This window comes from Nansenia antarctica (genome assembly GCF_963989245.1).
Source record: "Nansenia antarctica genome assembly, chromosome: 1".
In the NCBI taxonomy this organism is placed as follows: Eukaryota; Metazoa; Chordata; class Actinopteri; order Argentiniformes; family Microstomatidae; genus Nansenia; species Nansenia antarctica.
Genome location: NC_137674.1, coordinates 76,938,710 through 76,963,210, shown reverse-complemented (window position 1 = coordinate 76,963,210; position 24,501 = coordinate 76,938,710). Strand labels below are relative to the sequence as shown.

General features: G+C 45.6%; 2 protein-coding genes across 2 annotated transcripts in view; one reads left to right on the top strand and one right to left on the bottom strand.

Moving 5' to 3' along the window:
• Positions 1 to 734: 734 nt before the first annotated feature.
• On the bottom strand, positions 735 to 10,613 carry tmem41b (transmembrane protein 41B). Its single transcript, XM_080541270.1, has 7 exons — positions 10,433 to 10,613; positions 8,279 to 8,396; positions 7,858 to 7,986; positions 6,156 to 6,249; positions 5,926 to 6,030; positions 5,562 to 5,700; positions 735 to 3,493 (listed from the first exon to the last, which is right to left on the bottom strand). Exons 1-7 carry the CDS (start codon positions 10,527 to 10,529, stop codon positions 3,324 to 3,326), a joined length of 852 nt encoding a protein of 283 aa, XP_080397396.1. The 5' UTR covers positions 10,530 to 10,613; the 3' UTR covers positions 735 to 3,323.
• Positions 10,614 to 13,019: 2,406 nt separating this feature from the next.
• Positions 13,020 to 24,501, top strand: part of ipo7 (importin 7) — a 20,170-nt gene continuing 8,688 nt past the window's right edge. The window contains exons 1-11 of the mRNA XM_080541202.1: positions 13,020 to 13,183; positions 15,698 to 15,779; positions 18,822 to 18,975; positions 19,230 to 19,388; positions 19,502 to 19,658; positions 20,143 to 20,232; positions 20,451 to 20,545; positions 21,516 to 21,600; positions 22,171 to 22,305; positions 22,701 to 22,800; positions 23,224 to 23,300. Of these exons, the coding sequence (XP_080397328.1) occupies positions 13,100 to 13,183; positions 15,698 to 15,779; positions 18,822 to 18,975; positions 19,230 to 19,388; positions 19,502 to 19,658; positions 20,143 to 20,232; positions 20,451 to 20,545; positions 21,516 to 21,600; positions 22,171 to 22,305; positions 22,701 to 22,800; positions 23,224 to 23,300 (1,218 nt within the window). The 5' untranslated portion in view covers positions 13,020 to 13,099. The remainder of the gene's footprint in view (positions 13,184 to 15,697; positions 15,780 to 18,821; positions 18,976 to 19,229; positions 19,389 to 19,501; positions 19,659 to 20,142; positions 20,233 to 20,450; positions 20,546 to 21,515; positions 21,601 to 22,170; positions 22,306 to 22,700; positions 22,801 to 23,223; positions 23,301 to 24,501) is intronic.

The window sequence follows — 24,501 nt, the reverse complement described above, 5'->3', positions numbered from 1 at the left end:
AACACCCCATAAATGTTCTCCTTTTAGACGTGTTGTTTAAATAATTGTCAGTTGTTGATGTCATGAGGCCTCTGGCCCTCCCCACACTATAAGCCCATCCATTTTAGGGGCATTGGCTGGTCAGATGGACCCAGCTGAGACTGATTGATTATCATTCAAAGTTATTGCTTCTACCACTCACCCTTCTTTTAGTAGGTGCAGCAGCCACATGGGTTGGATGGTATTGCATGTGGCTTTGTGTTTGGCTGTTTCTTTGGCCTTTATTTAAAAACTGTTCGACATAAAGCGCTTGAGTTCATTTATGAATAAATACTTGGATCGTCTGGACCTTTACCCTGCCTCCCTGAGCTTCTGAAATTGTGCATGCACATTATGTGATTGAAGTCAAGTTTAGTAAACCAAGGGCTGGCTAAAAAGCATCCTCAATGGAGATTTTCCATTGCAAGTGTGATTTAATCCTGAATCTGATTCCCTGTCATATTGTAATTCCCCTTCAAAAGACTACAACAAATATCTTAGCCTATTCCCCAAAATGTACTTCACAAATGTATGAAATGCAAAGCAATTGTTTGGCTTCACTGAATTAGAAAAGATGTATGTGGTGAAAGGTGAAGTGTACAAACCTTTCATCTCCTGTGTAGTTCAATCCTCAATAATTGTTTCAATTGGCAATAGAATTAAATGATTCAACGAGAGGACAATGAGACTAAATTAGAGTATGTTTTTTTATTTATTGATTTCATAATAAATATTTCAATAATAAAACACATTTCATTAGGTTGGACAAAGAGGTACAACAATGAATAGTATTTACAAATACAGGTCATACTGCAATACATGATCATTTTGTACAACTTAATACTGTGAAACTTCCAAACGTAATCAATGGACAAGTAAACACACTAGGAATCATCTAAACCAGCAAATAAAATATCATTATCTTCACATGAAACTGACAACTGATGGAAAATTGTAGTAATGAACATCATGTCAAACATCCTGATAATGCAGATACCATTTCAAATGGAATAAAACTACAGGCAAATTGAAGCATTAAATTATTGTAAACACAGGGTCAAACAAGATGTTTCTTCCCCTATGACCATGTCTTACATGGAGTGTTGACTTACTGCGTGCAATGTTACAATGTTGACAACATAAGAAGGGTTTAGTAGCCAAATGATCCTTTCTACTAAAACCAAAGAGTGAGGAGGAATAATATGTAAAACTAAATCAAAAGTAAATCTCCAAGCACTATGACAAAAGCTCCAAAAGATAAGTTGTCTCTGGTCTGGTTTTGATCTTTTCCTGCTCGATGTTAAGAGTGACAAGCAATAAAACAACTACCCTGTGCCAACTCACACCCTCTACCCACACCATGACTGAACCGCAGTGTAATCAGAAGATTAAGTAATGATGTAACCTCTAAGAACCACATATTACAAAGTAAATTCAGCACAACAAGAGTGGAAGCCCAACACTTTCCAACAAAATAAAACACACTCTTATACAATCAAATACAGATCTGAGTAATGCATTTGATTGTGGGTTATGGGATACTGTATCAATGGGCCATTGGAAAAGGTATAAAGCACAATTCCAATGCTTATTTTTTTTAAAAATGTTTCTCAGTCTTATACAAGTTTATTCTGATTAGCAAAAAAATGGCAAAAAAAAGGATTTAGGATTTAATTCACCACAATGATAGTGTTTCTCTACTGAATTAAGATTTAAAATTGAGTTGAGCAGCCAAGTAAGACTGATGACCAAAAATGTATTTTTGGACAGTGTTTTAAGATAAAATACATGTTTAATCAATTATGTGATGTTACAGTAGATTTGAAAGACTAAGACAGTGCTGACACTGTACATCAGCTTTTATAAAACACCAACATGTGTACATTCACCGCATCCACCTCTCTGGCTCCCTCCAGAAGGTTTGTCAGCAGCAGCAAGATTACGTTTGTAATGACTATATATAAATATAGATATATAGACATCCAGATTACGTTTGTAATGACTATATATAAATATAGATATATAGACATCCAGTAAACTCTCATCTCATCACATAAGGCAAAATGAATCACTCAAATCAAACCAAAGCATCCAAATCTATAGCATAAATTAGGCATTACAGCAACAGATGATACATACTGGTTAGGTTCTTAACATGTGAGTCCCAAACCATACATGACATCTATGTACATGTAGTCACAGTGTGAAAGTACTAAGAGCTGGGGAATGCGTGTGCAAGTCAAATTCAGTTGGCAGCTTTACCAAGGGCATTGATGGGTCATCCATTGTATGGAGATCCCTCCTGCATTTCTCAACTGGCTAATAGCATAGCAGTCACACTGTTGAAGCACGAGAGAGAGAGGGAGACAGACAGAGAGAGGCACAGTCACAGCACCAAAAGTAGAACAAGTATAAAAGAACAGTATACAAAACACTAGTTTTCAATACTTGACAAGCCATTCCTCACACTTCAAGGGGAAAAAGCTATTATTTGTGATGGCTTAGAATATATAATCCAGGCGTTAGCATACATCTTTCTATAAAGATTGTCTATAAAGGACTTAGTATTTCATATGCATATTTTTCATGTCAACTTTAATGGTACACATCTCAGTTGGGTTTCTTTACCATCAGTACACACAAGAGAACATACAAAAATCAGTTCCCATATCTCTTTATAACCAGTGTATAAAACTCCCAGAGAAAAATTAAACAATTTCCCCATTTTTTTTTTTTAGGAAAACAATAAAACTGTGCGCTTCTATTATGATAAATATTGCTTTTATGTGACGTTTAAGTAAGGTTAGGAGATAAATGGACATAAAATAAATTCAAAACACATTAAAGATTAAATAAATACTAGGAGGGGGGTGGAGCTCAATCTTCGTTAGAACCGCTGTGATAACAAACCATATTCAAACAAACAGATGGCCTTCCAGTACAGTTTTGCAAATCTTCTATTTACAGATAAAGTCACAATTAACAAATATGGGCCAAAGACACATGACAGTGAACAAAGTCCACATTGTCCTTTTGCCGAAGCACAAGGCTTTGACGTGGCCACAACCACCACCACCACCACCACACGTTCTGGACGCAGGATGAGCAACTGGTCGTGCAGATGGGCGAAGCTTCCACATCTGCCTGTGCAGATGCGGGGGTGGGACTTGAGGCGGGGCAGGCCTAGGTAATAGTATGTGAGTGACAGCGGCATGTACCGTTCCTGAGCCGAGGGAAGAGCGAGAGGGTGGGTCAGGCGGGTGCCGGGTGAGGTGGCTGAGCTGGCCTGGGTCGGGTCGAAGTCTCTACTCTAGTTTTTGCTGCAGTTTCTTCTGGAAGCAGACGGGGAGGATGGAGAGCACAGCGAGAACCCCTAGCACGGCCAGGGAGTTCCAGGAGACCGCCTCACCGGCCGTGGTCAGCTTGTACAGCGTCGTGCCGGCGTTGATGGCCACAAAGGACGGCGGGGCCACTCCTAGAGACAGACAGACAGACAGACAGAAGAGAGGGAAGTCAGTGATGTAACAAACATTTTGGGGTCATTCAGCTTATGAAATAGTCGACTTTCCTAACACAATTTTGAAAATGTCATTCTACTAGCACAGGTCACTGATTGGATTCAAAGACAGTGCTCATCAATCCAGATAGGAGTTGCAAAGTATTGTGAGAGAGAGAGAGAGAGAGAGAGAGAGAGAGAGAGAGAGAGAGAGAGAGAGAGAGAGAGAGAGAGAGAAAAAAAAGGACATCAAATGGGATAAAACCACCATAAGAATTGAAATAAGTTAATAAATAAAATCATTTATTTATTCTAGTATGTCAGTGTTTCCTCTACATGCATTTATTGGTGGCGGGCCGCCACGAATGCATTTCCTCCGCCACGAATTGATTCAGTCCACACACAAAAATAAAATAAAAATAATAATAATTCTCAAAAAAAAAAAAAAAATCTGAACATTTTAGCTGATTAAAATATATCTGATCCTAGATCAGCGCTATAATGGATGTTGACTAAAAGTGCACCTAAATCCACGCCCATCTCTCTCTAACCGCTGATCCAAAATCAGATTAATGACATTCAGTTGACGACGTGACACAAGGGCTCCTGATTGGTCTAAATGTGAACTGTGGTATTATTGTTATTGTGTACAGGCCACCGTAGTGACATCAGGGGGGTATTCCATCAACATCGCTAAAGGGAAAATCCAGGTTTAGTCTGATAAATCTCGCGAGAGTTCTTAAAAATATCCAGGCATATTCTGATCAAAAATAAGCCAGGATTTTCCTTTAGCGACGTTGATGGAATACCCCCCAGGTCAGGTGGGCAGGTTACGACGAGACAACAAGAGACCGGTATTGTAGAGCTTACAGAGCGAGTTAAAATAAAGACACTTACATTGAAATACAGAAGGACTCACGTGTATGTTTAATAGAATAACACGACATGGTGTCAGAAGTCCTGTAAGTGAGTGTTAAGAGTTAGATCGGCCGACAAGTGTCATTTGAGCTCGTGACGGTGAGAAGGGAGAAGAAAAGATGGATGCTAATGCTAACGCGGGAGCAGCTGCAGTCCAGAGAACGGCGCCAGTTTCAAGTGCTACGTTAGCAGACATTAGCAAGTCAAAAAGCCGTCACTTTAGCAACGACACAGTATTGTCAAGGGGAAAAGAAGGGGAGACGATTTTTTTATTGACAACGGAAAAACATGCAGCTAAAATTCAGGGAACATTTGGACAATAAGAGACACACGGGAGAAGTACGGGAAAACAGGGCTCATGTGGGTCTCATCAAAGGTAAGAGTTTGTTTTCTTTAACTCAGCTGATACTCAGCTGTTTACCGAATGCTCCATCTGACTGTGATTTTACTTCTGTAATGTGGTGGGTTGACATAATTCATGCACGGAACTATAGGTTGAGACTATTGTTCCGTCCGTAGTACCCAAGTTGTTTAGACTGTTCTATTTACTGCTTGAGTGTGTTGTTGACAATCGTTCATGTCCTTCATTAAACGTTTAGCTTTGTCATTTGATACGCCGCCTACGACTACCATCTCTCTGCACTACAGTAAACAGTTAATCAGTAACGTTAGCCGCTTTTGTGCTCATGTAGGCCTACTTCGTATTATATTATAGCTGATGATCTTTGTGTGTGTGTATGTGACTGTCAGTCACAAGTTTATATTCTGTATATTTTTTTTTTTTTTTTTTTTGGCCATCCTCTAGTTTTGGCTGTAATAAAAAAATAAAAAAAACGTTGTTTTGAGCGCGCGTGCGCGTTTCATGCGCGTGCACGCGAAAAAAGACATCCGCCACCATTGTAAAAATTCCTGGAGGAAACACTGTATGTAATCTATTTGTAATCTATTTATTTATTCTAGTATGTACATTACATTCTTTTTGATCTTCACAGAGAGAGAGAGAGAGAGAGAGAGAGAGAGAGAGAGAGAGAGAGAGAGAGAGAGAGAGAGAGAGAGAGAGAGAGAGAGAGACAGAGAGAGACAGACAGACAGAGAGAGAGAGAGATGTTTGGACCAATCTTCGCCTTACCAAAGAACGTGCCGAGGAAGAAGACCCCCACAGGCACGTTGATGACGGGGGAGGTGATGTTGATGAACCAGTTAGGGAGGAAGGGAGTGATCCTCAGGAAGATGATGTAATTGATGAGATGATCTCTGTGCTTGTCCACCTGTCAGGGGGAAAAAAACAGAGAGAGCAGTGAACCTTTCGTCCACAGTACACCGCTTATACTCACACTCAGGGTGAGAGGAAGAACACGACGACTGTTAGTGAGCGATATTTACAGCGATATCCTGCAGAAGGGGACACTACACTCAGTATAGACCCAAGACTACGCTGCCTTGTACTGTAAGTGTAGACAGATGCATTTTTACAGGTGACAACAAGGCCTTACCTGTTGGGACCATTTCTGGGCCCTCTCTGTCAGGTATCTGTAGACCACGGGGCGGCCCACCAGGTAGGACAGCAGGTAGCAGAAGGTAGCCCCCAGGCCGGAGCACTGCACCACACAACACAAGAGCAACACCGCTAAGAGCACCGCGGGGAACCACCGTCACCGCGCTTATGTTAGAAACAACGCACCAATGTTGTTTGTGCTGTGGGATATATCTGGGTTGAACTCACCAGGCAGACAAGGAAAAGGGCCAGGGGGAAGGGGTAGAGGTAACCTGACAGGATGCTGAGGAAGATGGACCCAGGGATCGCAAACGTCTGGAGGCTGGAGTCGGTAGCGTCAAGGTAAACAGCTTGAGGGTTGAACAGACCACAGTACGCACGCACGCACACTTTTTAGGAGGACAGCTGGCAAGTAATAATTTTATAATAATAAATGTACACTGCCCTGTATCCCAGTACCTAAGACAATCAACTTTGAACTTCATACAGATTAATTACATCAATTAATTGTATGTGTAACGGCCCTCTGGCCTTGTTTGGCCTACTAATCATTATCTATTCAGGTAGGCTATACCTGGTGGGCGGGGCTGGAGCCCAATCAGCCGGATTAGGGGCGGCTAGCGCTGCCTCCTGGTGCTTGCTTAAAAGAGGCTCCAGTATCCAGCTCTCTCTCTCCACTAGCACAATTCTTTATGTTACTTTACACCATCCAACACCCTCCACACCACACGTTCCATTGCATCCACTCACTTACACTAGTGATATACTGATTATTATACCTCACTGAATTATTGCCTTAGTTTACCTCAGTTATATTTAATAAATACTTAATTATATATCGTTTATTTGGTGTGTGTCTCCATTTTTGTTATGGCCCAGAGCCAGGTCGTAACAACTGTACAAACTATCCATTCACGCAAAGACTGTCTCATTGGTCAGCATAATCCAAAGACACAATATCAAAACGTCCATAGTAGAACACAACTACCCGTACACTTTTACATAACACTTCCTGACACCGAATGTCCAATCCCCCTATACGTCAGCTGTAACTTCCTGTTGCTCACCACATGTTTAGCTTTCATATTGGCTAATTCTGAAGGGTTTGGCTCTGTTTCAGGCCTTGTGCTGTCAGCAAAAACCAGCCAGAGCGCACAAGGACACACAGGGACATACACACACACACAATACGGACACACATACTTCGATGCAAATAGACCAGCTGCGGGTGGCAGGGAGGCTCTGGGACACTTCTAATCAAGTTTACATTTTTAACATTTACTGTCATGGAATGAAGGGAAACACACAGCCCTCTTACAGGGCTGGGTGTTGTAAAGATACATAGGAATTTACATCATCACTCTTCCAACTTTAACCCCATCCCCCACTTCTATATTGATCTTCGGGGCGGCAGTAGCCTAGAGGTTAGAGAGGCCGGCTTGCAATCGCCGCTGGTCGCTGGTTCGTTCCCCACCTCAGGTGCCCTCGCGCAAGGCACTTAACCCCCAATTGCTCCAGACCCTGTGCCTAGAGCAAGAACTACCACATTCCAACAATTAATTGACAAGTTGACTGCATGGCAAATAAATGAAATTAACCATAACCCAATTATTTCTATCATTCAGAAGAAGTCCATGGAGATGACTTCTGCTTGGGTGGCTGCTTTGTTGTTCAGACGACAGGGAAGAGAGACAAAGCAGGAGGCAGGGAGAGTTGGGATGACACAACCAGTTAACTCATCAGCACGCCCTTTTACGAACAGTGCCCTCCACTTGCATGTCCTTTCCCCCTGTTTGAGTCTGTTGCCCTCCTCCACTGACAGTGCAGTATGGGGTTATTCAGAGTCAGACATGCATACCGGTACATAAATTAAGCTCGCTCCTCCCCCCCCAAATAAGCTTCAATCATACATTAATTACTTAAAGGATACAAGACATAGGTAGAAAAGTAGGCTATCAACACTTGTGTGTAGTAGGTGTCCTTGTATTTGGACAGCACAGTGCCCAAGGCTTTGGCATCGTCCATGTCTTTGGGGATTTTGATTGTGTTCATTTCATCACTGAAGAAAAAAGAAAAAAAAGGAACATATAGATTTGTTTTACTTGATCTGATATATGAAGGTCATATAGAGATACAACATATCATTGATACATATCCTTATTTGTATGTCAGGGGGCTATAAGCATTATGATACAGGAATGAAAAGATTACAATCAGTCTATGTCCAACATACTTGGAAGGTGAACTACCTTTAGATAGGCCACTGATGATATGTTGTATAATATTTAGCTGATTGTTTTCTGCATGGGGGGTTTTGAGGTGACACATTGATCGACAGTAGGACCACTTACTCGCTTAGCTCGGGGAAATTCCTGTACACAAGGTACATGAAGGAGGCAGCGCAGGTGAAGATGGACAGCAGAATGAGGAGAGACATGCGTGCTGAGCCCTGTCCGGGGAATTGCGTCTCTGTGACGAGAGGAGACCAAATATATGCACAGAACATTTCAACCTCCTAAATGCATTGAAATATATACCAATAATAAACCTATAGGCTCTACTCTACAGTTATGGAACAGTAACTAAAGACGACGTATGCCTCATGTAATGCCTTGCTAACGTTTCATCACTTGTTGTCTAGTTCCATCTCCTTCCCAGGAGAGATCATGTTGTTACTGATACTACATGCTATTCATTCAAACAAAGGTGAGACTTCTCTGGCAATGGTATTCCCCTCCGCTAAGCATCAGTTATCATTTTTATTTGAAGTTTACACCTGTCACAATCGTAACCCCGAACATGACTTACAGTTTTTCCCAATTGCTAAAACACAAAAGGCAATTCTCTAAACCAAATGACCAAATGATAAACACATTTAATAAAACTAGCCCCCATTTGCCAAAACCATAAACACATTTCACATGAAGACACAATTCACAAAACACATTACATTACACATTTTGTCTTGCTAAAACACAAGTTGCAAAAAACTCTGCTCAAATTCTCAAATTAAAGCTCATGTGATGCAAAATGCTTGCCACAGTCAGCAAAATTTGAACACAATGAACACACCTAGCTTCATTCATTAAACATAACGACTCAAAATGTAAGACACTTGTTGCAAATGATTGTGGTGTGTGTGTGTGTGTGTGTGTGTGTGTGTGTGTGTGTGTGTGTGTGTGTGTGTGTGTGTGTGTGTGTGTGTGTGGTATAGTTCCATAAATAAATAACAAAACATCACACCCTGAACATTGTTTTCAGTGAGTATTGTTGTGTGTAATGGATCCTCTGTAGTGTTTGCATTGAGTTGTGATACAGTACAGTAGTGTACATGTTACGGTACATGTGGGAATACGGTACATGTGGGAAAACTAGGGTTAGGGTTAGGTGCTAGGGTGCTAAGGTTAAGGTTAGGGTTAGGGGTAGGGTTAGACATGCCAGCATGTACCAAGTCACCCTAGCACCTAACCCTAACCCTAGTTTTCCCACATGTACCGTATTCCCACATGTACCGTAACATACATACTGTATTTTCTGTAGATTTACATATTGTTCATATGAAACACACAAATCTATGAATGCCCAATACTCTACAGTGATATATTCTGAGAACAGATACTGTAAGGTTTCTAAAAATGTGCTTTGGCAGTTGTGGAAAAAAAAGAACATTCTCACACACTGAACATTGTGTTTTCAGTTGTTTTGTTGTAGTCTGTAATGATGCATATAGTGTTTACATTTTTGCAGGCTTTGAGCAGCTGTTTTGGTGTGAAAGTTTGAGTTTTGAAGAGAGAAGGTGTGGTTTTGTTTATGTAGCTTTAGAAAAGTGTGTTGTGTTTAGAGTTTTGGGGAAATGGAGGAAAGTTCTGTGAAATGTGTTTTAACAATTGAGAAAAACTGTAATAACGTGTTTCGTAGTTATAGCTCACAAACATTGTACTAATCAGTATTGTGGGGGTTGCCATTACCAGTAAATCATCAATTAGCCACACAGAATCCATTTGCCTGGGTTGACCCCCGACCGGCCCTGTTGTTGATTAACGTTAGTTCATCGTCCCAGTTTAGGAGATTACTCGTAGTTGGCGCTATAGCCGGCAAGGCACTGGATAACCTTATATGATCTCGTCATGTCATTGGGGCTAAGGACGTTGGAAGCTTTCGCTAGGCTTCGTAGGGTTTCTGATGTCAGAAATACTTGACCGCCACCAGTAAATGCTACCCAGTCGCCACTTTATCTGGACACCATTGCTTATCCGCCGGATCGCTAGAACCAAGCCGGTGGTTCGGCTCGTTAGCTATGGCTGTATTCGTAAATTCGCTGTGAGAGCGCCGGAGCACACACTGGGTCAACGTCATAAAGGGGCCAAGTAATTTGATTGGACAAGAGGCATTCCATGAGTGCTAATCAGATTTCCAGAGCGAATTTACGAACGCAGCCTGTGTGTAGCGCGAGCAGAGTTGCTAACGTAACGTTAGCTAGCGGCTAGGAAGCTACTTTTATCTACCTTTTAGAGCTTGTGCGTCATCCAGCTTTGCCTTCGGCTCTTCGTGTACTGATGAGACACTGTCGACCTCTCGTCTTTCTCTTCGTTTCTTGGCCATCTTTTTTTAGCGAATCAACCACACCAACCTCGACTGTCCCAGTCTGATAAGGCTCCGCTAACAGTTCTATGCCAACCGGCGACAGACGACGGACCGGTCTGGTTGACACATTCCACAATGACCTTTTACCTTTTGTTGCATTTTCTCCCCGCAACAGCGCCCCCACGTGGAATTCAATGTACGTTAATAAACGGTATCAACTACAATGATGCAACGCTTTTATTGGGATCTTTCTTTATTTGTCTGTAAATCTAGCATGCATATACCGTTGCTTGTGGACTTCATTGAGGCCCACATGTAAACCGTACAGATATGAATAATCCCACAAAGGGCCATCAACAATGTATCTGTAGTGTAGAGAGAGAGAGAGAGAGAGAGAGAGAGAGAGAGAGAGAGAGAGAGAGAGAGAGAGAGAGAGAGAGAGAGAGACCAGACAGAAACCCCATTAGACAAAACCAAATGATAAGAAAACAAAAAGAAAATTACCTTGACTATGTACAGACTCAGTGAGCACAACCTCGCCATCGAGAGAGGCCACCACAGGCAGACCTGGCTCCCAAGACAAGACAGACTGTGCACCCACTGCACACAAAATGAGGTGGCAGCAAGAGTTGTGAGCTGTTGTGACAGTAAAGGACGTCCAATGGAACACAACCACCGTAAAGACTGTAAATAAGTATCTGCATATTTGCATCATGCAAATATTAGCTCTGTAAATAATGTTCTAATTTATTTGTATTAATATTATTTAAACTGCAATAACATCTTTATTTCCTGTATACTATGGATGACTGGGAAGGTCCAAAAACTGATCAATGAGAGGGACAACGCCTTCTTCGCAGGGAAGGGCACACTGCTGTACAGCACCACCAGGGCTAACCTAAAGCGCGGCATCCGGGAGGCCAAGGCAGACCACAGAGAGAAGATTGAGGAATGCTTCCTGAGCAACGACTCCAGGCGGGTGTGGCAGGGGGTTCAGCACATAACAAACTTCAGAGCCAACAGGCTCACAGCCGCAGAGGACGACCCCCTGCTGGCGGAAAAGCTGAACTCCTTCTACGCCCGGTTCGACGAGGGGCGGGTGGGCTCCCACACCTCCACAGCCCTCAGACTCAGCACTGGGTCCCCCCAGGGCTGCGTGCTAAGCCCCATCCTCTACAACCTCTACACCTACGACTTCACCCCCGTCCACCCCAGCAACTCCATCGTAAAGTTTGCAGACAACACCACCGTGGTGGGCTGCATCTCGGGGGGGGACGAGGCGGCGTACAGGGATGAGGTAGAGCAGCTGAGCAAGCTGTGCAAGGTTAACAACCTGCTGCTGAACCAGTCAAAGACCCAGGAAATCATCGTGGACTTCAGGAGGAAAAAATCTGAGGTCCAGCCCCTGCTCATCGACGGAGAGAGCGTGGAGAGAGTCTCAACCCTCCGATTCCTGGGGGTGCACATACAGGATGACTTGTCCTGGAAGAACAACACAGCAGCCATCATCAAGAAGGAACACAACAAGCAGGAGATACTGGTGGCCTTCTACCGCTGCGCAGTGGAGAGCATCCTCACCTACTGCATCTGCAACTGGTTCTCCAGCTGCACAGCCGCAGAGAGAAATGCGCTACAGAGAGTCGTGAGAACAGCCCAGAAGATCACCGGCGCCCCCCTCCCCTCTCTGGAAGAGCTGTACAACACACGCTGCCTCAGGAAGGCCTCCAAGATCTCCAGAGACCCATCCCACCCTGGGTACGAACACTTTGCCCGGCTGCCCTCGAAAAGGCGGTACAGGACCATGGCCGCAAGGACAAACAGACTGAAGCTCAGCTTCTACCCCAGGGCCATCCAGGCCCTGAACACAGAAAATACCTAGGTTCTGGGCCCTGGACAGTCTGGACGGATTGATGGCAGCTGCTGGATTGAAAAATCAGGTGTAGTGCTGAGGCACAAATGTGTACATTTCAAGCCTGCAAACTGCGACACTTTAAATGAATGTGCAATAACACTATGTGCAATATGACAACCCTAGTCGTTTTATCTGTACAGTATAGTATACAGTAGTGGATACTAGTGTACATAGCCTTTATTTATGTAAACCAGCTCCTTTCCTTTATTTTTTTTTCCTTTCCTAGCACCAGGGGAGCCACCCCTCCCAAATGTCGTTGTTTGGTACCTGTACTATAGCAATGACAATAAAGACCATTCATTCATTCATATTATATATATATATACATACAGCTCAGATAGAGAGAGAGAGAGAGAGAGAGAGAGAGAGAGAGAGAGAGAGAGAGAGAGAGAGAGAGAGAGAGAGAGAGAGAGAGAGAGAGAGAGAGAGAGAGAGAGAGAGAGAGAGAGAGAGAGAGAGAGAGAGAGAGAGAGAGAGAGAAGACTACAAGTCCTAGAGTGCAATAGCTACAAGCGGATGTTGGCGTTAGAGAAATTTGGCGCTGATCTATCCGGGTACTACGTTCACTTCTTCCTTTCGCGCCGGTGACTGAAGAGCCGTGCGTCCATGTGCGCAGAGACTGGGAAGTCATAGTCCACAAGAAATACAGAATCCGAGCCACGACAGAGCTTTAGCTATGGATCCTAACGTGTTGATCGAAGCCCTTCGGGGGACCATGGACCCAAATTTGCGTGAGGCTGCGGAGAGACAGCTGAACGAGGTAAAGACCTGTGGTGGTGTTGGTGGCGGATCGGGCCTCTGGCTGCTCTGTCACACATCCAGACGGAATGGAGTCCTTCTTGAGATCCGGAGTCAGTCCACAACTTTGACAGATATCAAATATCAAAATGTTCTCCATTATCCAAACATGTTAATAGAAACTTCTTAAAGTGTGATGTGTTGTTTCCTTGTCATTCTTGTGTCAAAACTCGCAATGCGATTGTAACATTCAATGACAGCTCGGAGCCGTGAAGCCCAGGCTTTGCTGGTTCTTTAAAAACGTGCGGGAAGATGGCTTAGCTTAGCTTAGCCCGTTAGCTTAGCAGCCAGACATGAAGCTAGCGTTACGCAGTAAAGCCTTGTTGGCAGACAGCATCTCGGCAGTTTCCCTTTTGCCACCAGCGCGTTCCCGTCATAACCGCACTGTTGTGTTTTTAATAACCAAACGTATGTTATAGCGATGTCATATTATTGTTGTGTTAAACTAACTAAAAACAACAAAAGTTGGAGAATGTGACAGCTGCCTGGTTAAGCTAACGCGTTAGCCTCGCCTCACGTGTCGTATGTTACTGCTGACATCGCCCGCTAGCTTAGCTGAAGCTAGCCCGCTAGCTGACTCGCCTGTGCGGAGTTCCGTCAGTGTCTGCGGGGCTTCGCCTCCTTCGTCAGTCACATCTGGCATCTTGACAGTAACTGTCTCCTACCTACCTGACTGTCTCCTACCTGACTGTCGGCTCGTCTCGTTGATACCAGTCCGCAGGTAGCCAGCGGTAGCTAGCTAGGTGCGTTTCGTTCTCCATGGCCTGCGAGCCATAACGTGACCTAGCTGTAGATCATATATATATATATATATATATTTATGTGTAGATAATATTGATACGTCTCAGCTATGCGCAATACCAGTTGGCCTTCTTGCTCGCTGACATAGTCGAGATTCGGGGATGTCTGCGTGATTTATTAATGAACTGTTTTGGTAAGAATGATCGAAAGCAAACCGGCAATAGCAATAATCTAACATCAATATCAACATGTTTTTTTTCTCTCCTGATTAACTGTATAAATAGTAGCATTCACACGGTGTGAAGTCATTCTTGCATGGTCCCGTTAGCTGAGGAGGCTAGGTGGAGGAGAGGAGGCTCCTGTCCGGTCCACTGGTGTCTCTCCACCGAGGCAGCAACACGGCCCTGTGGCACTAAATCAATTGGGATTGTGAAGGATTTGCCAAGTCAGAAATATTGCGAATTTGAGCAATTTAAAATATGTCCGATGCACATGTTTACGTCTAGGTTTTGTTCACATGGTCTTAGAAGTTCTAACGTTGTTTTTGTCAAGTATAGGGAACATAAGCGTAACTGTTTACTCATATCACTAGGCAATCCCTTTTCATTGATGGAAGGGCTTGTCTCATCATTATCTAGGAGGTTACTTTGACCCAGAGACAGATATGTACCTTTTGAGTACACAACCATGTTCAGAAGATTATTAACTACTCCACTTTTTTTTGCTTCAACATAATTCAAAGCCAAGTACAGAGTTGTAATTCACAGAACAAGTATGTGCAGTTGGATTGTTAGATGTGACTCATGTTGTGTGGTATCCAGGGAGAGGTCGCAGAGTGCATTGGTGACTGCAGGGAGACATGGGAGGGGAGGAGACAATCTTTCTTTGCGTTGTTTGACTCATCTGGTGCAGTTTAACATGATGCACTTTGTTGGTCTATAGCGAGTGATATAGGGAGAGAGAAAGTAGCACCAGAATTCTTCTCCTAATTTGATGTAGGAATCCGGAATGTACTTAAACACAGATAGCCTTTCTGTGTTCTACTGTGTGTGAGGTGACCTAAATAGTGTCATATTTATCATGAGTTTTTCTTCTGCTTCGTTAGTACCTAGAAAGAGGTGACACCACACACACTCCAGTGGTGAGGGGTTGAAATGTGTAGACGCTGCAGTGTCTAATGACAGAGCATGGAGGCTGTCCAGGCCCCAGATAGACCATGTGGAAGGCAGGCCTAGATTCCTGTGTGTGTGTGTGTTGGGGGAAAGAGGGCTCATGTCAAAGAATGTGCCTGTTGCATTGCTCAAAGTTTAATTGAACTTCCACCATACATTATCTGTTAAATAGCTATAGAGTGTATTATAGATAACACATCTCCATGTAGTAGTTATCGCTGGCATCTTAAGCATGGACTCTTCTTGTCATGATGCCACACTGACCACTTCCCAGTGTGTTATGATGACATCAGTTCCCCTAAAAAGCCTTTCTCAGATCATTTGAAAAGACCCCTTCCAGATTGGTCTTATTTCAGTCACATCAGCGATACATCAGACTGGAAAAAGCCCACCATGATGGTATCCTTAAGGGAGAAAATAAACAAGGCTTCTGGTCTTTATGACTCCAGCTACTGAAATGGGCTGTAATGCTAATAAATGTTTAGTTCTCCTGATGGGTCACACACATATTGTTGTTTGTCGGATGTTAACATATTATTTTGTGTTTTTTATTTTATTTCCAGGGTCACACCCAGGTGAACTTTGTGTCCACTCTGCTGCAGGTCACCATGTCAGACCAGCTGGATTTGCCTGTGAAACAAGCCGGTGAGTTCAGGTGGTGGAGCTCAGAGGTGGCTTCATACCACATCTGAATCCGCCGGGTTCGAACCACGGGGTGCTGTCCAGCGTTTTTAGGGCAGTTGCCTCTGTGACTCAGTTGGTAAAGCATGGTGCTAACAACGCTTAGGTTGTGGGTTAGATTCCCGCTGGGTCCATATATACTGAAAAATGTATGCACTCACTGCACTGTAAAGTTGCTTTGGATCACGCGTCAGCCAAATGGCATATATGTCGTAGGTTCATTGGTGGGGATGTTATTCTCTTACAGATGGATCTTCCTGAGCATTCCAAAGGCGTAATTAGGTATGAGGTAACAACGTTAACAACTCTACAGTAATGATAGCGTCACTACGCAGGCGTAAGGTCAACATCCATTTTTTCTCGTTTGTTCTTTTATTGGGAAGACGTACTCTGCTCCATGACGTCTCGATTTTGTACCCAAGTTGTCAGGAAAGGTAATGATGTGGCTATTTATACACTGTCCTGACGACAATATATCTAGTCAGGGGTCCAGCTGCCCTTTTAGAAAAGAGCATTCCTCGGATGTCTCAGATGCTTCATGCGAGGGCCCGTTGAGGGACGGTCGCACGTGACACTTGGCTGGTTATGAGCAGTTATATGGTAGACATATCTGGTTATGAGCAGTTATATGGTAGACATATCTGGTTATGAGCAGTTATATGGTAGACATATCTGGTTATGAGCAGTTATATGGTAGACATATCTGGTTATGAGCGGTTATATGGTAGACATATCTGCTCTTCATCAGTGATGGCTCATTTACTTTGAACGACAGTTAAACGAGGGCCCTGCCCTGTTTCGTCCCTCCCCGCTCCTTGCGCTAGTGCTGGCATATTATCCTCGCCACATGCACCATGTTCTAATCTAACTGATCTGATCTGAATCTAATCTAAACCAGGCTTATTTTTATATTTTTTTGCGATGTTCTCAGGCCTGCTACAGTGTTGCGTCAGCCCGCCGTTGTGGCTGTAATGCTGCGATGGCTTTAGGAGAGCCGTAGCAGCCTCGCCTCCCCCTGCTTATGCAGTCGCTGCTGATTCGCCCCCGGACGACCCTGGACGTCTCTCTCAGCTCCTCAAGAACTGAAGTGTTCAGCAGAAAGACCCTCCTTGTCTGTCCCGTGACTGTGACAGCCCTCTTCTGCTGTGGTCCAGCAACACTACCAAAGCCCCACCGCACCTGACTCCAATTCAGACAGACATTAAGGCCTCTGAAGCCGCCTCTACCTGGCAGGGGTGGTGGTGCTGGCCTAGGATGGCTACCTGGCAGGGGTGGTGGTGGTTGCCCAGGATGGCCGGGCTGGCACTGGGCTGTACCCTCTGGCTTGGCACCTCTCTCTCTCCCACGCGAGACTGAGGGGGACTTCCCCGCCCGCTGGACTCTCTGGACCCCGCGTGGCCCATTTACGAGGCTCATTGGCTGTCAGCTGACCCAGGGGGAGGAGCCGTGGCAGCAGCCAGACACTAACTAGCCAACACGGAAACGTCAGGGACACCTGACGGTCTCCTCACAACGGGACCATCCTTCTGTCTTACCGTTCTGTTAATCCACACACGGACGTCCTGACCGTGACCGATTCAAAGTTTGTTTAGTTTTTTCCCCCATAACATGTCTAGAAGCATGTCACTATAGCGTATGTTCAATTCGTAATGTTAATATATACTAGGGTTGGGAGTTATCCAATTTTTGACATTGTTAAACCTACATTTAACCACGCTGTACGCTATTACTGCAGGATTCAAAATAACATTGTAGGGCTTTGAGGGAGCCGCCAACTCCAAATGACGAATGTAGTCGCTGCTCTACCATTTCCCGCTACAAGGTGGCTGGCTGCAGTGCACTTCCAACTGTGATCTTTCATATTATGTTACATCAGCTTATGTTTTTATGCTCATTTGAAGTCAATGTCTATGTGAAGCACTTGTAAAAACACTTTGAGCTTCATTTCTTGTATGAAAGGTGCTGTACAAATACAGTTTATTATTATTATCATTATTATTATTATTTTCACACAACAGCAGCGGGGAGCTTTTGAACTCAATGACATGTTCATGCTCGCAGCGGTTAAAGGGTGGTTGATTCGGAGATGGCCACGTGAATTTGGCTCACCTTCTTGGCACCTTCTTCATGCAAATCAGCCTCGTCAACATTCGCTGGCTCTCCCTCGTCATTCGGTCGGAACCCGAAATGTTGCCAAATTGCAGCAGTTGCATTTTCTTTTTTTGCGACCAACTCACTTGCGCTCGCCATCTGCTTTTCTAATTCTCTCTTCTGAGGAGAAGCTCGAAATATGTAGTCTTTTTTGACAGGTTTATTTATTTGACAAATTACGTTGTTTACAGAAAGGTTTTGTCATCACTTTCATAGCGTCTTCAACCACACAGACGGTGGTGCTGGACAAACAAGTCTTTAAGGTGTTTATTTTATCTTTTTGCACACCAGAACTTTTCTTTTAAATGGACACCGTGGCTATGTTAAACAATCACGTTATACAGTATTACCGCTCAACCCTACTATAACCAATGTTGGCTACATCCTGTATTTGAGATACGTTGGTTAGGCCCGAGGGAGGTTGCGTGAGTTGTGGCCGGGGCCTGGGCAGAGGGGCACAGTACAGGGAGTTGGGGAGGGGCAGGGTGGCTGGCTGATCTGAGGGTCCTGCTTTGTCAGCAGTGGCCGGCAGGATTATGACCAGCCAGCCAACGGCTCTGACACATCTGTGTCAGCAGTCTGACGTCTGCCCCCCTTCGCGCGCCCCCCCCCCCCCTTGATCACAGTGTCACTGTTCACCCACTACAGTCCTGTTGAAAAAGCCTTTGGTAGGACGACCTCGTTGTCGCCTTCACATCATGGAGAAACAAGCGTTTCATTTATTTGATTTTTCTTTTATTTGACATTTTTATTGAAAGGCCAATGTGCGCAGTATGCACCTCAGCCTCTTGTTGTTTTCTATCGGCTGATTTGAGGAAATCGTCTAAGTCCCGCCCCTTTCCCCCCCCCGGCCAGGTGTCATCTACCTGAAGAACATGGTGACCCAGCACTGGAGCGAGGGCGACGGGACGAGCACGGAGACGCCCGTCAAGAACATCCCCGAGGAGGACCGGCAGTTCATCCGAGACAACATTGTGGAGGCCATCATCCACTCCCCCGAACGCATCAGGTAACCGCCGGCTTACACAGGCAGAGAGAGTGGAGGATGGGTGGGTTGGGGGTGAGTGAATCAGGCGTCAGACAGCTTCCCAGATAACCTTCCAGCTTGCTTCTCTTTCTCGTCTCACCCTCTTCTCTCTCTCTCCCCTCTCCCTCCCTGTGTCCCTCCCTCCCTCCCTCTCTCCCTCCCTGTGTCTCTCCCTCCCCCTCTCCCTCCCTGTGTCTCTCCCTCCCTCTCTCCCTCTCTGTCTTCAACCCACTCAGGGTTCAGCTGACGACGTGCATCCACCACATGATCAAGCACGACTACCCCGCCAAGTGGACCGCCATCGTGGACAAGATCGGCTTCTACCTGCAGTCAGACAACAGCGCCGGGTGGCTGGGCATCCTGCTCTGCCTCTACCAGCTGGTCAAGAACTACGAGTAAAGTCCTTGTTTTTGATACAGCAGCAGCAGCACACCGAATTAGACGATGTCAGCTGTGGCTTGACGTGTGTGTGTGTGTGTGTGTGTGTGTGTGTGTGTGTGTGTCCCAGGTACAAGAAGCCAGACGAGCGTAGCCCACTGGTGGCCGCCATGCAGATCTTCATGCCCATGCTAAAGGACCGCTTCATCCAGCTGCTCCCGGACCCCTCCAGTGACTCGGTGCTGGTCCAGAAACAGATCTTCAAGATCCTCTACGCCCTCTTCCAGGTATGGACGACAACAACACTCGAGGGGGAAAAGTGACCAATAATCCTGGCTTAACACACACGCAGGCGTTACTGGCAGGTCCAGTCCCAGCGAGGGGGCGTGTCCCTATACCGTCCACTTCCCTATTCCTTCCCTTCTACCTAATGGACATATAGTCATGGAAAATACATTGGTCCATGATGGCTATCCATGCTGCCAGTGTAAAGTCTGGTTGGCAGCAGTGAGAGGAGGGGGGGGGGGGGGGGGGTGTGCACACACACCATCTGTCCCTCAGAGGGGGGGGTCCTGCTGGGTTTGTCACTGCCATGCTGGGCAAACCCTCACTTCCCAGCGTGCTGGCCTGGGCTGCTGTCACCTGAGGGGGAGGGGGCTCTTGTGTTGACAGGCTGGTGTGTGTGTGTGTGTGTGGGGGGGGGGGGGGCTCTGTGTTTTAATAGAGAGAAAAGTTGTCCTAAAAAGCGTCTCTCCTCTGTCCTCCCTGCAGTACAACCTCCCCCTGGAGCTGATCAACAGACAGAACCTGACAGAGTGGATGGAGATCCTGAAGACGGTGGTGGACCGGGACGTGCCTCCAGTAAGGACCTGCTAGATGGGGTCTCTCTCTGCTCCATCTTCTGATGGGGCTCTGAGTGTGGGAGGTAGCCTCTCCCTAGCTTGTTTGGGGTTTCTCAGTGTGGCGTGATTTTGAATAGGGTGGACACGCCGTGCACACGCACAATCTCTTGGGTATTGTAAAACGGTCGACTGCTGCTCGTCCTGACCTGATTGGCCGGTCCTCTCTGTGTCCTACAGGAGACCATGCAGGTGGATGAAGACGAGAGGCCTGAGCTGCCCTGGTGGAAGTGTAAGAAGTGGGCCCTCCACATCCTGGCTCGCCTGTTCGAGAGGTATGACTACTTCCGCAACCCTTCTTTTTTATCTGCCTCTTTCCATTTTTAAGAGTGTCATTGCAAGGGGGTGAATACTTATTGACTCGAGACATCTGAATTTTCTCTTTGGAGGGCGATAAAATCAAGTCTAACCCAAGCCTCAGCACATCAGAGTCTTGAGGGCTTTAGTTGCAAATTCTTCCCCCCAAAATCAGTTACTGTCACATGTCTGTGTTTGAAGCCTGTTTTGACCTGTCGTGAGCTTAGAATTATACGGTTCTATTTCCGTTTCGGGTAGTTCAGAGATATTGAGCGTCAAAGCTTTTACATTCCATTATGTTTTGTGAGATGGAACCTTTGTATTTTATTAATTACTAACTCAAAAATGTCTACATTTTGCCCCACGGTGGTGTAGTGGTCTAAGCACTGGCCACTAGTGCAAGCTGCCCACCGGGGACTGGGATCGTATCCCAGCTCGCCAGATCCGGATATGGCTGGGGCACACACGGGGAGCGGCATATTGGGCGGCCGCTCCCGAGGGCGGTATAGGAGTATTTCCGGACAAGGATCCGTCGCGCAACAGCGCCCCCGGGGTGCCGGAATAACAGGTGCTGGGCTCGAGGAGCCAGTCAGCTAGTCTGCCTGGCGACCTCCTCTGGGACTGCCGGCCACGGGGTCGTGCGGCGGATCCTTCGCAATAGGCAGGGGATAATTGGATGCTAGGTTGGGTTCAATTGGCTACCAAATTGGGTGAAAAAGGGATAAAATCTGAAAAACAAATTTAAAAATAAATAAATGTCTACATTTAAAAAAATAACACCACACAGGCATTAATAAACACCTAATGGATCCGATTATGTAAAAAACTAAATTTTGACCAAAAATCGAGAGAGAACCTTATAATTCTAACGTCACAAACTGTCATATGTCTGTGTTTGAAGCCTGTTTTGACCTGTGCCTTTATTAAACCACCTGACTCCTCCTGCAGGTATGGCAGTCCAGGGAACACTACCAAAGAATACACAGAGTTCGCTGAACTCTTCCTCAAGGGATACGCGGTGGCAGCACAGCAGGTAAGCACCAGATAGGGTTGGGCGGTAACAGGGGCGTTGCTAGACATAAGGCTCTATGGGACGCAGGCCCCCCATTACTCAAATCACACCCTTTTCTCTTCTTGGAACACCTGCTGTGTGTATGAAATATTCTGTATGAATTTGTATCCTCTCTTGCAAGGATGAGTATGTCTTCGAGTTTCAAGTCCCCCGCTGCTGTCGTTTGTTTTACAACAAAGAAATGACATTCACTGAGTTCTTCAAAATAGACATAAAATTAACGTAAAACGTGTTTAAAATGCTAATGTACCATCAGATGGAAAATCACAGTTGAAGTGCACTGCAGCCCGACAATGGGATTTTTAACTGTATTAATACTGTATATGGAGGTTAAATTTGGGGGGGGGAAAGAAATTCAAATTGGACACCGCCCCAATCCTAGTACCAAACAGTGTCTTCTGTTTGAACTGAAGTGGGTGGGTGGTTACTCAACATTTTACAAAAGGACAGCCAGGAAAGCCAGGGGTGTCATCTCTTCACCAAAGGAATCTGAACCCCTCCTCTCCCTCCCCCTGTCTGTGTGTGCGCTAGGTGCTGCTCAAGGTCTTGTATCAGTACAAGGAGAAGCAGTACGTGGCCCCCCGAGTCCTCCAGCAGACACTCAACTACATCAACCAGGGCATCGCACACGCCGTCACCTGGAAGAACCTCAAGCCACACATCCAGGTACAGACGGGTGCTTTGACGGCTTCTGTGGTCATTCTTGTGGGTTTCATGGTTGTGTCATGTCGTGAGCTTAGAATTATAAGGTTCTATCTCTGTTTAGGGTAGTTCAGAGATATTGAGCGTCAAGGTTTTTACATTCCATTATGTTTTGTGAGATGGAACCTTTGTATTTTATGAATGACTAATTAAAAAATGTAAACATTTTAAAAATAACACCACACAGGCATTAATAAACGCCTAATGGATCAGATTATGTAAAAAACTCAATTATGACAAAAATGGAGATGGAACCTTATAATTCTAACGTCACAATGTGATTGATAGATGGTTTTGGTACAGCAGAGAGCCCTCTTTCTCCTGAGTGTTGAGACATGTGCGTGTGTGTGTTTTCTCAGGGGATCATTCAGGATGTGGTGTTCCCTCTCATGTGCTACACGGACAGCGACGAGGAGCTGTGGCAGGAGGACCCGTACGAGTACATCCGGATGAAGTTCGGTAAGTGTTCCCGTGCGCTAAAATTAGATTCTTAAGTTCTACTGGGCTACCCCTTCCATGATAAGGACACGTCGGCACACACGGAAACCACAACTGCGTCTCACGCTGGAGAACAAAGACATTCTTTCTCCTCTGTGCAAGTTTGGGAAGGCGGCATAAAGACACTGGTGCTAGTCACCCTGTGTCATCTGGAAGCCGAGGCTGTGTGGATGTGATAAACTGCATGTGAGGCGCCAGCAACAAGCTTGGGTGCTGCAACAGAAACCAAGAGAACGTGCCATCTCATCACTTCTCTCTCTCTCTCTCTCTCTCTCTCTCTCTCTCTCTCTCTCTCTCTCTCTCTCTCTCTCTCTCTCTCCTTCTTGCTTGCTCTCCTCTTGTTCTCTCTCTCTCTTTCTTCTCTTTCTCCTCTCTCTCTCTCAGATGTGTTTGAGGACTTTATCTCCCCCACCACGGCTGCCCAGACCCTGCTCTTCACCTCCTGTAACAAAAGGAAAGAAGTGAGTGTTGGAGGGAGGGAGAGAAGGGGGAGGCCTGTTGGTCCTGGCACAGTCCCGGCTAGTGATGTGATGTTTCGTGGCCCCGACTCGTGTGTGTGTTTCTGCCGCCCCGCCCCTCGTTCCTGGCCCGGTCCCTGCCGTGGGCTCTCATTAGCCCCGCTGCTCCCCCGACCACAGAGCTCAGGACGGCTTCAGGCCAGGGGGGGTATGCCATCAACGTCACTAAAGGAAAATCCAGGCCTCACGGGATTGATCAAAATAAGACTGTATTGTCCTTTAACGAGGTTGACGGAATACCCCCCAGGAGAGAGGGTGCTGGAGAAAAATGAAGTCGAACATCAAAAGCGGGAAAAACATTATTTGTGTTCTTGGAGAACGACGTAGCCAGATGTAGCTTTGTATAACTAAGGTTTCTGTACGACAACCAGGTGGTCCAAATCTGATTTAGGCTGCGGGTGAGCGGTGTGCGTGGTGGTGGTCCATGTTTAGTGCCGCCTCCTGGCCGTGTCTTACAGTCAGCGTGGCGGTGCTCACTCCTACCCCCGCAGCCACAGAGACACCCGGAGATACATAGTACTGGCACTGTGACGTCCCTGTGACACTTCACCACTGGCCAGCCTCCATACGCTCCCACAAATGCATGATATAGTGAATTTTGGACCTGATAAATGCATGATAGAAGAAGAAGAATGTTGTATTTGCCATGCAATCAACAGTCAATTGTTGGAATTTGGTTTGTTTTGCTCTAGGCACAGGGTCAGCCATAGTCTCCGCCCCTGGAGCATACTCAAGGGCACATGCAAGCTCCCTCCATGAGGCGGTGATGGAACCAGCTAGTGGGCTTCTCTAACCTCTAGGCTAGCTGCTGCCCCTGAGAAATGTGCGGCTTCAGTGTTTCCTCCAGGAATTCTTACATTAGTGGCGGATAGCCCTGTCCGCGCGCATAGCGCGCACGATTTTATTCCGCGTGCACGCGCATGAAACGCGCACACACGCTCAAAACAACGACCTAATTTCAACCAAAACTAGAGGGAGGATGGCAAAAAAAAAAAAAAAAAAAATACAGAATATAAACTTGTGACTGACAGTCACATACACACACACAAAGATCATCAGCTATAATATAATACGAAGTAGGCCTACATGAGCACAAAAGCGGCTAATGTTACTGATTAACTGTTTACTGTAGTGCCGAGAGACG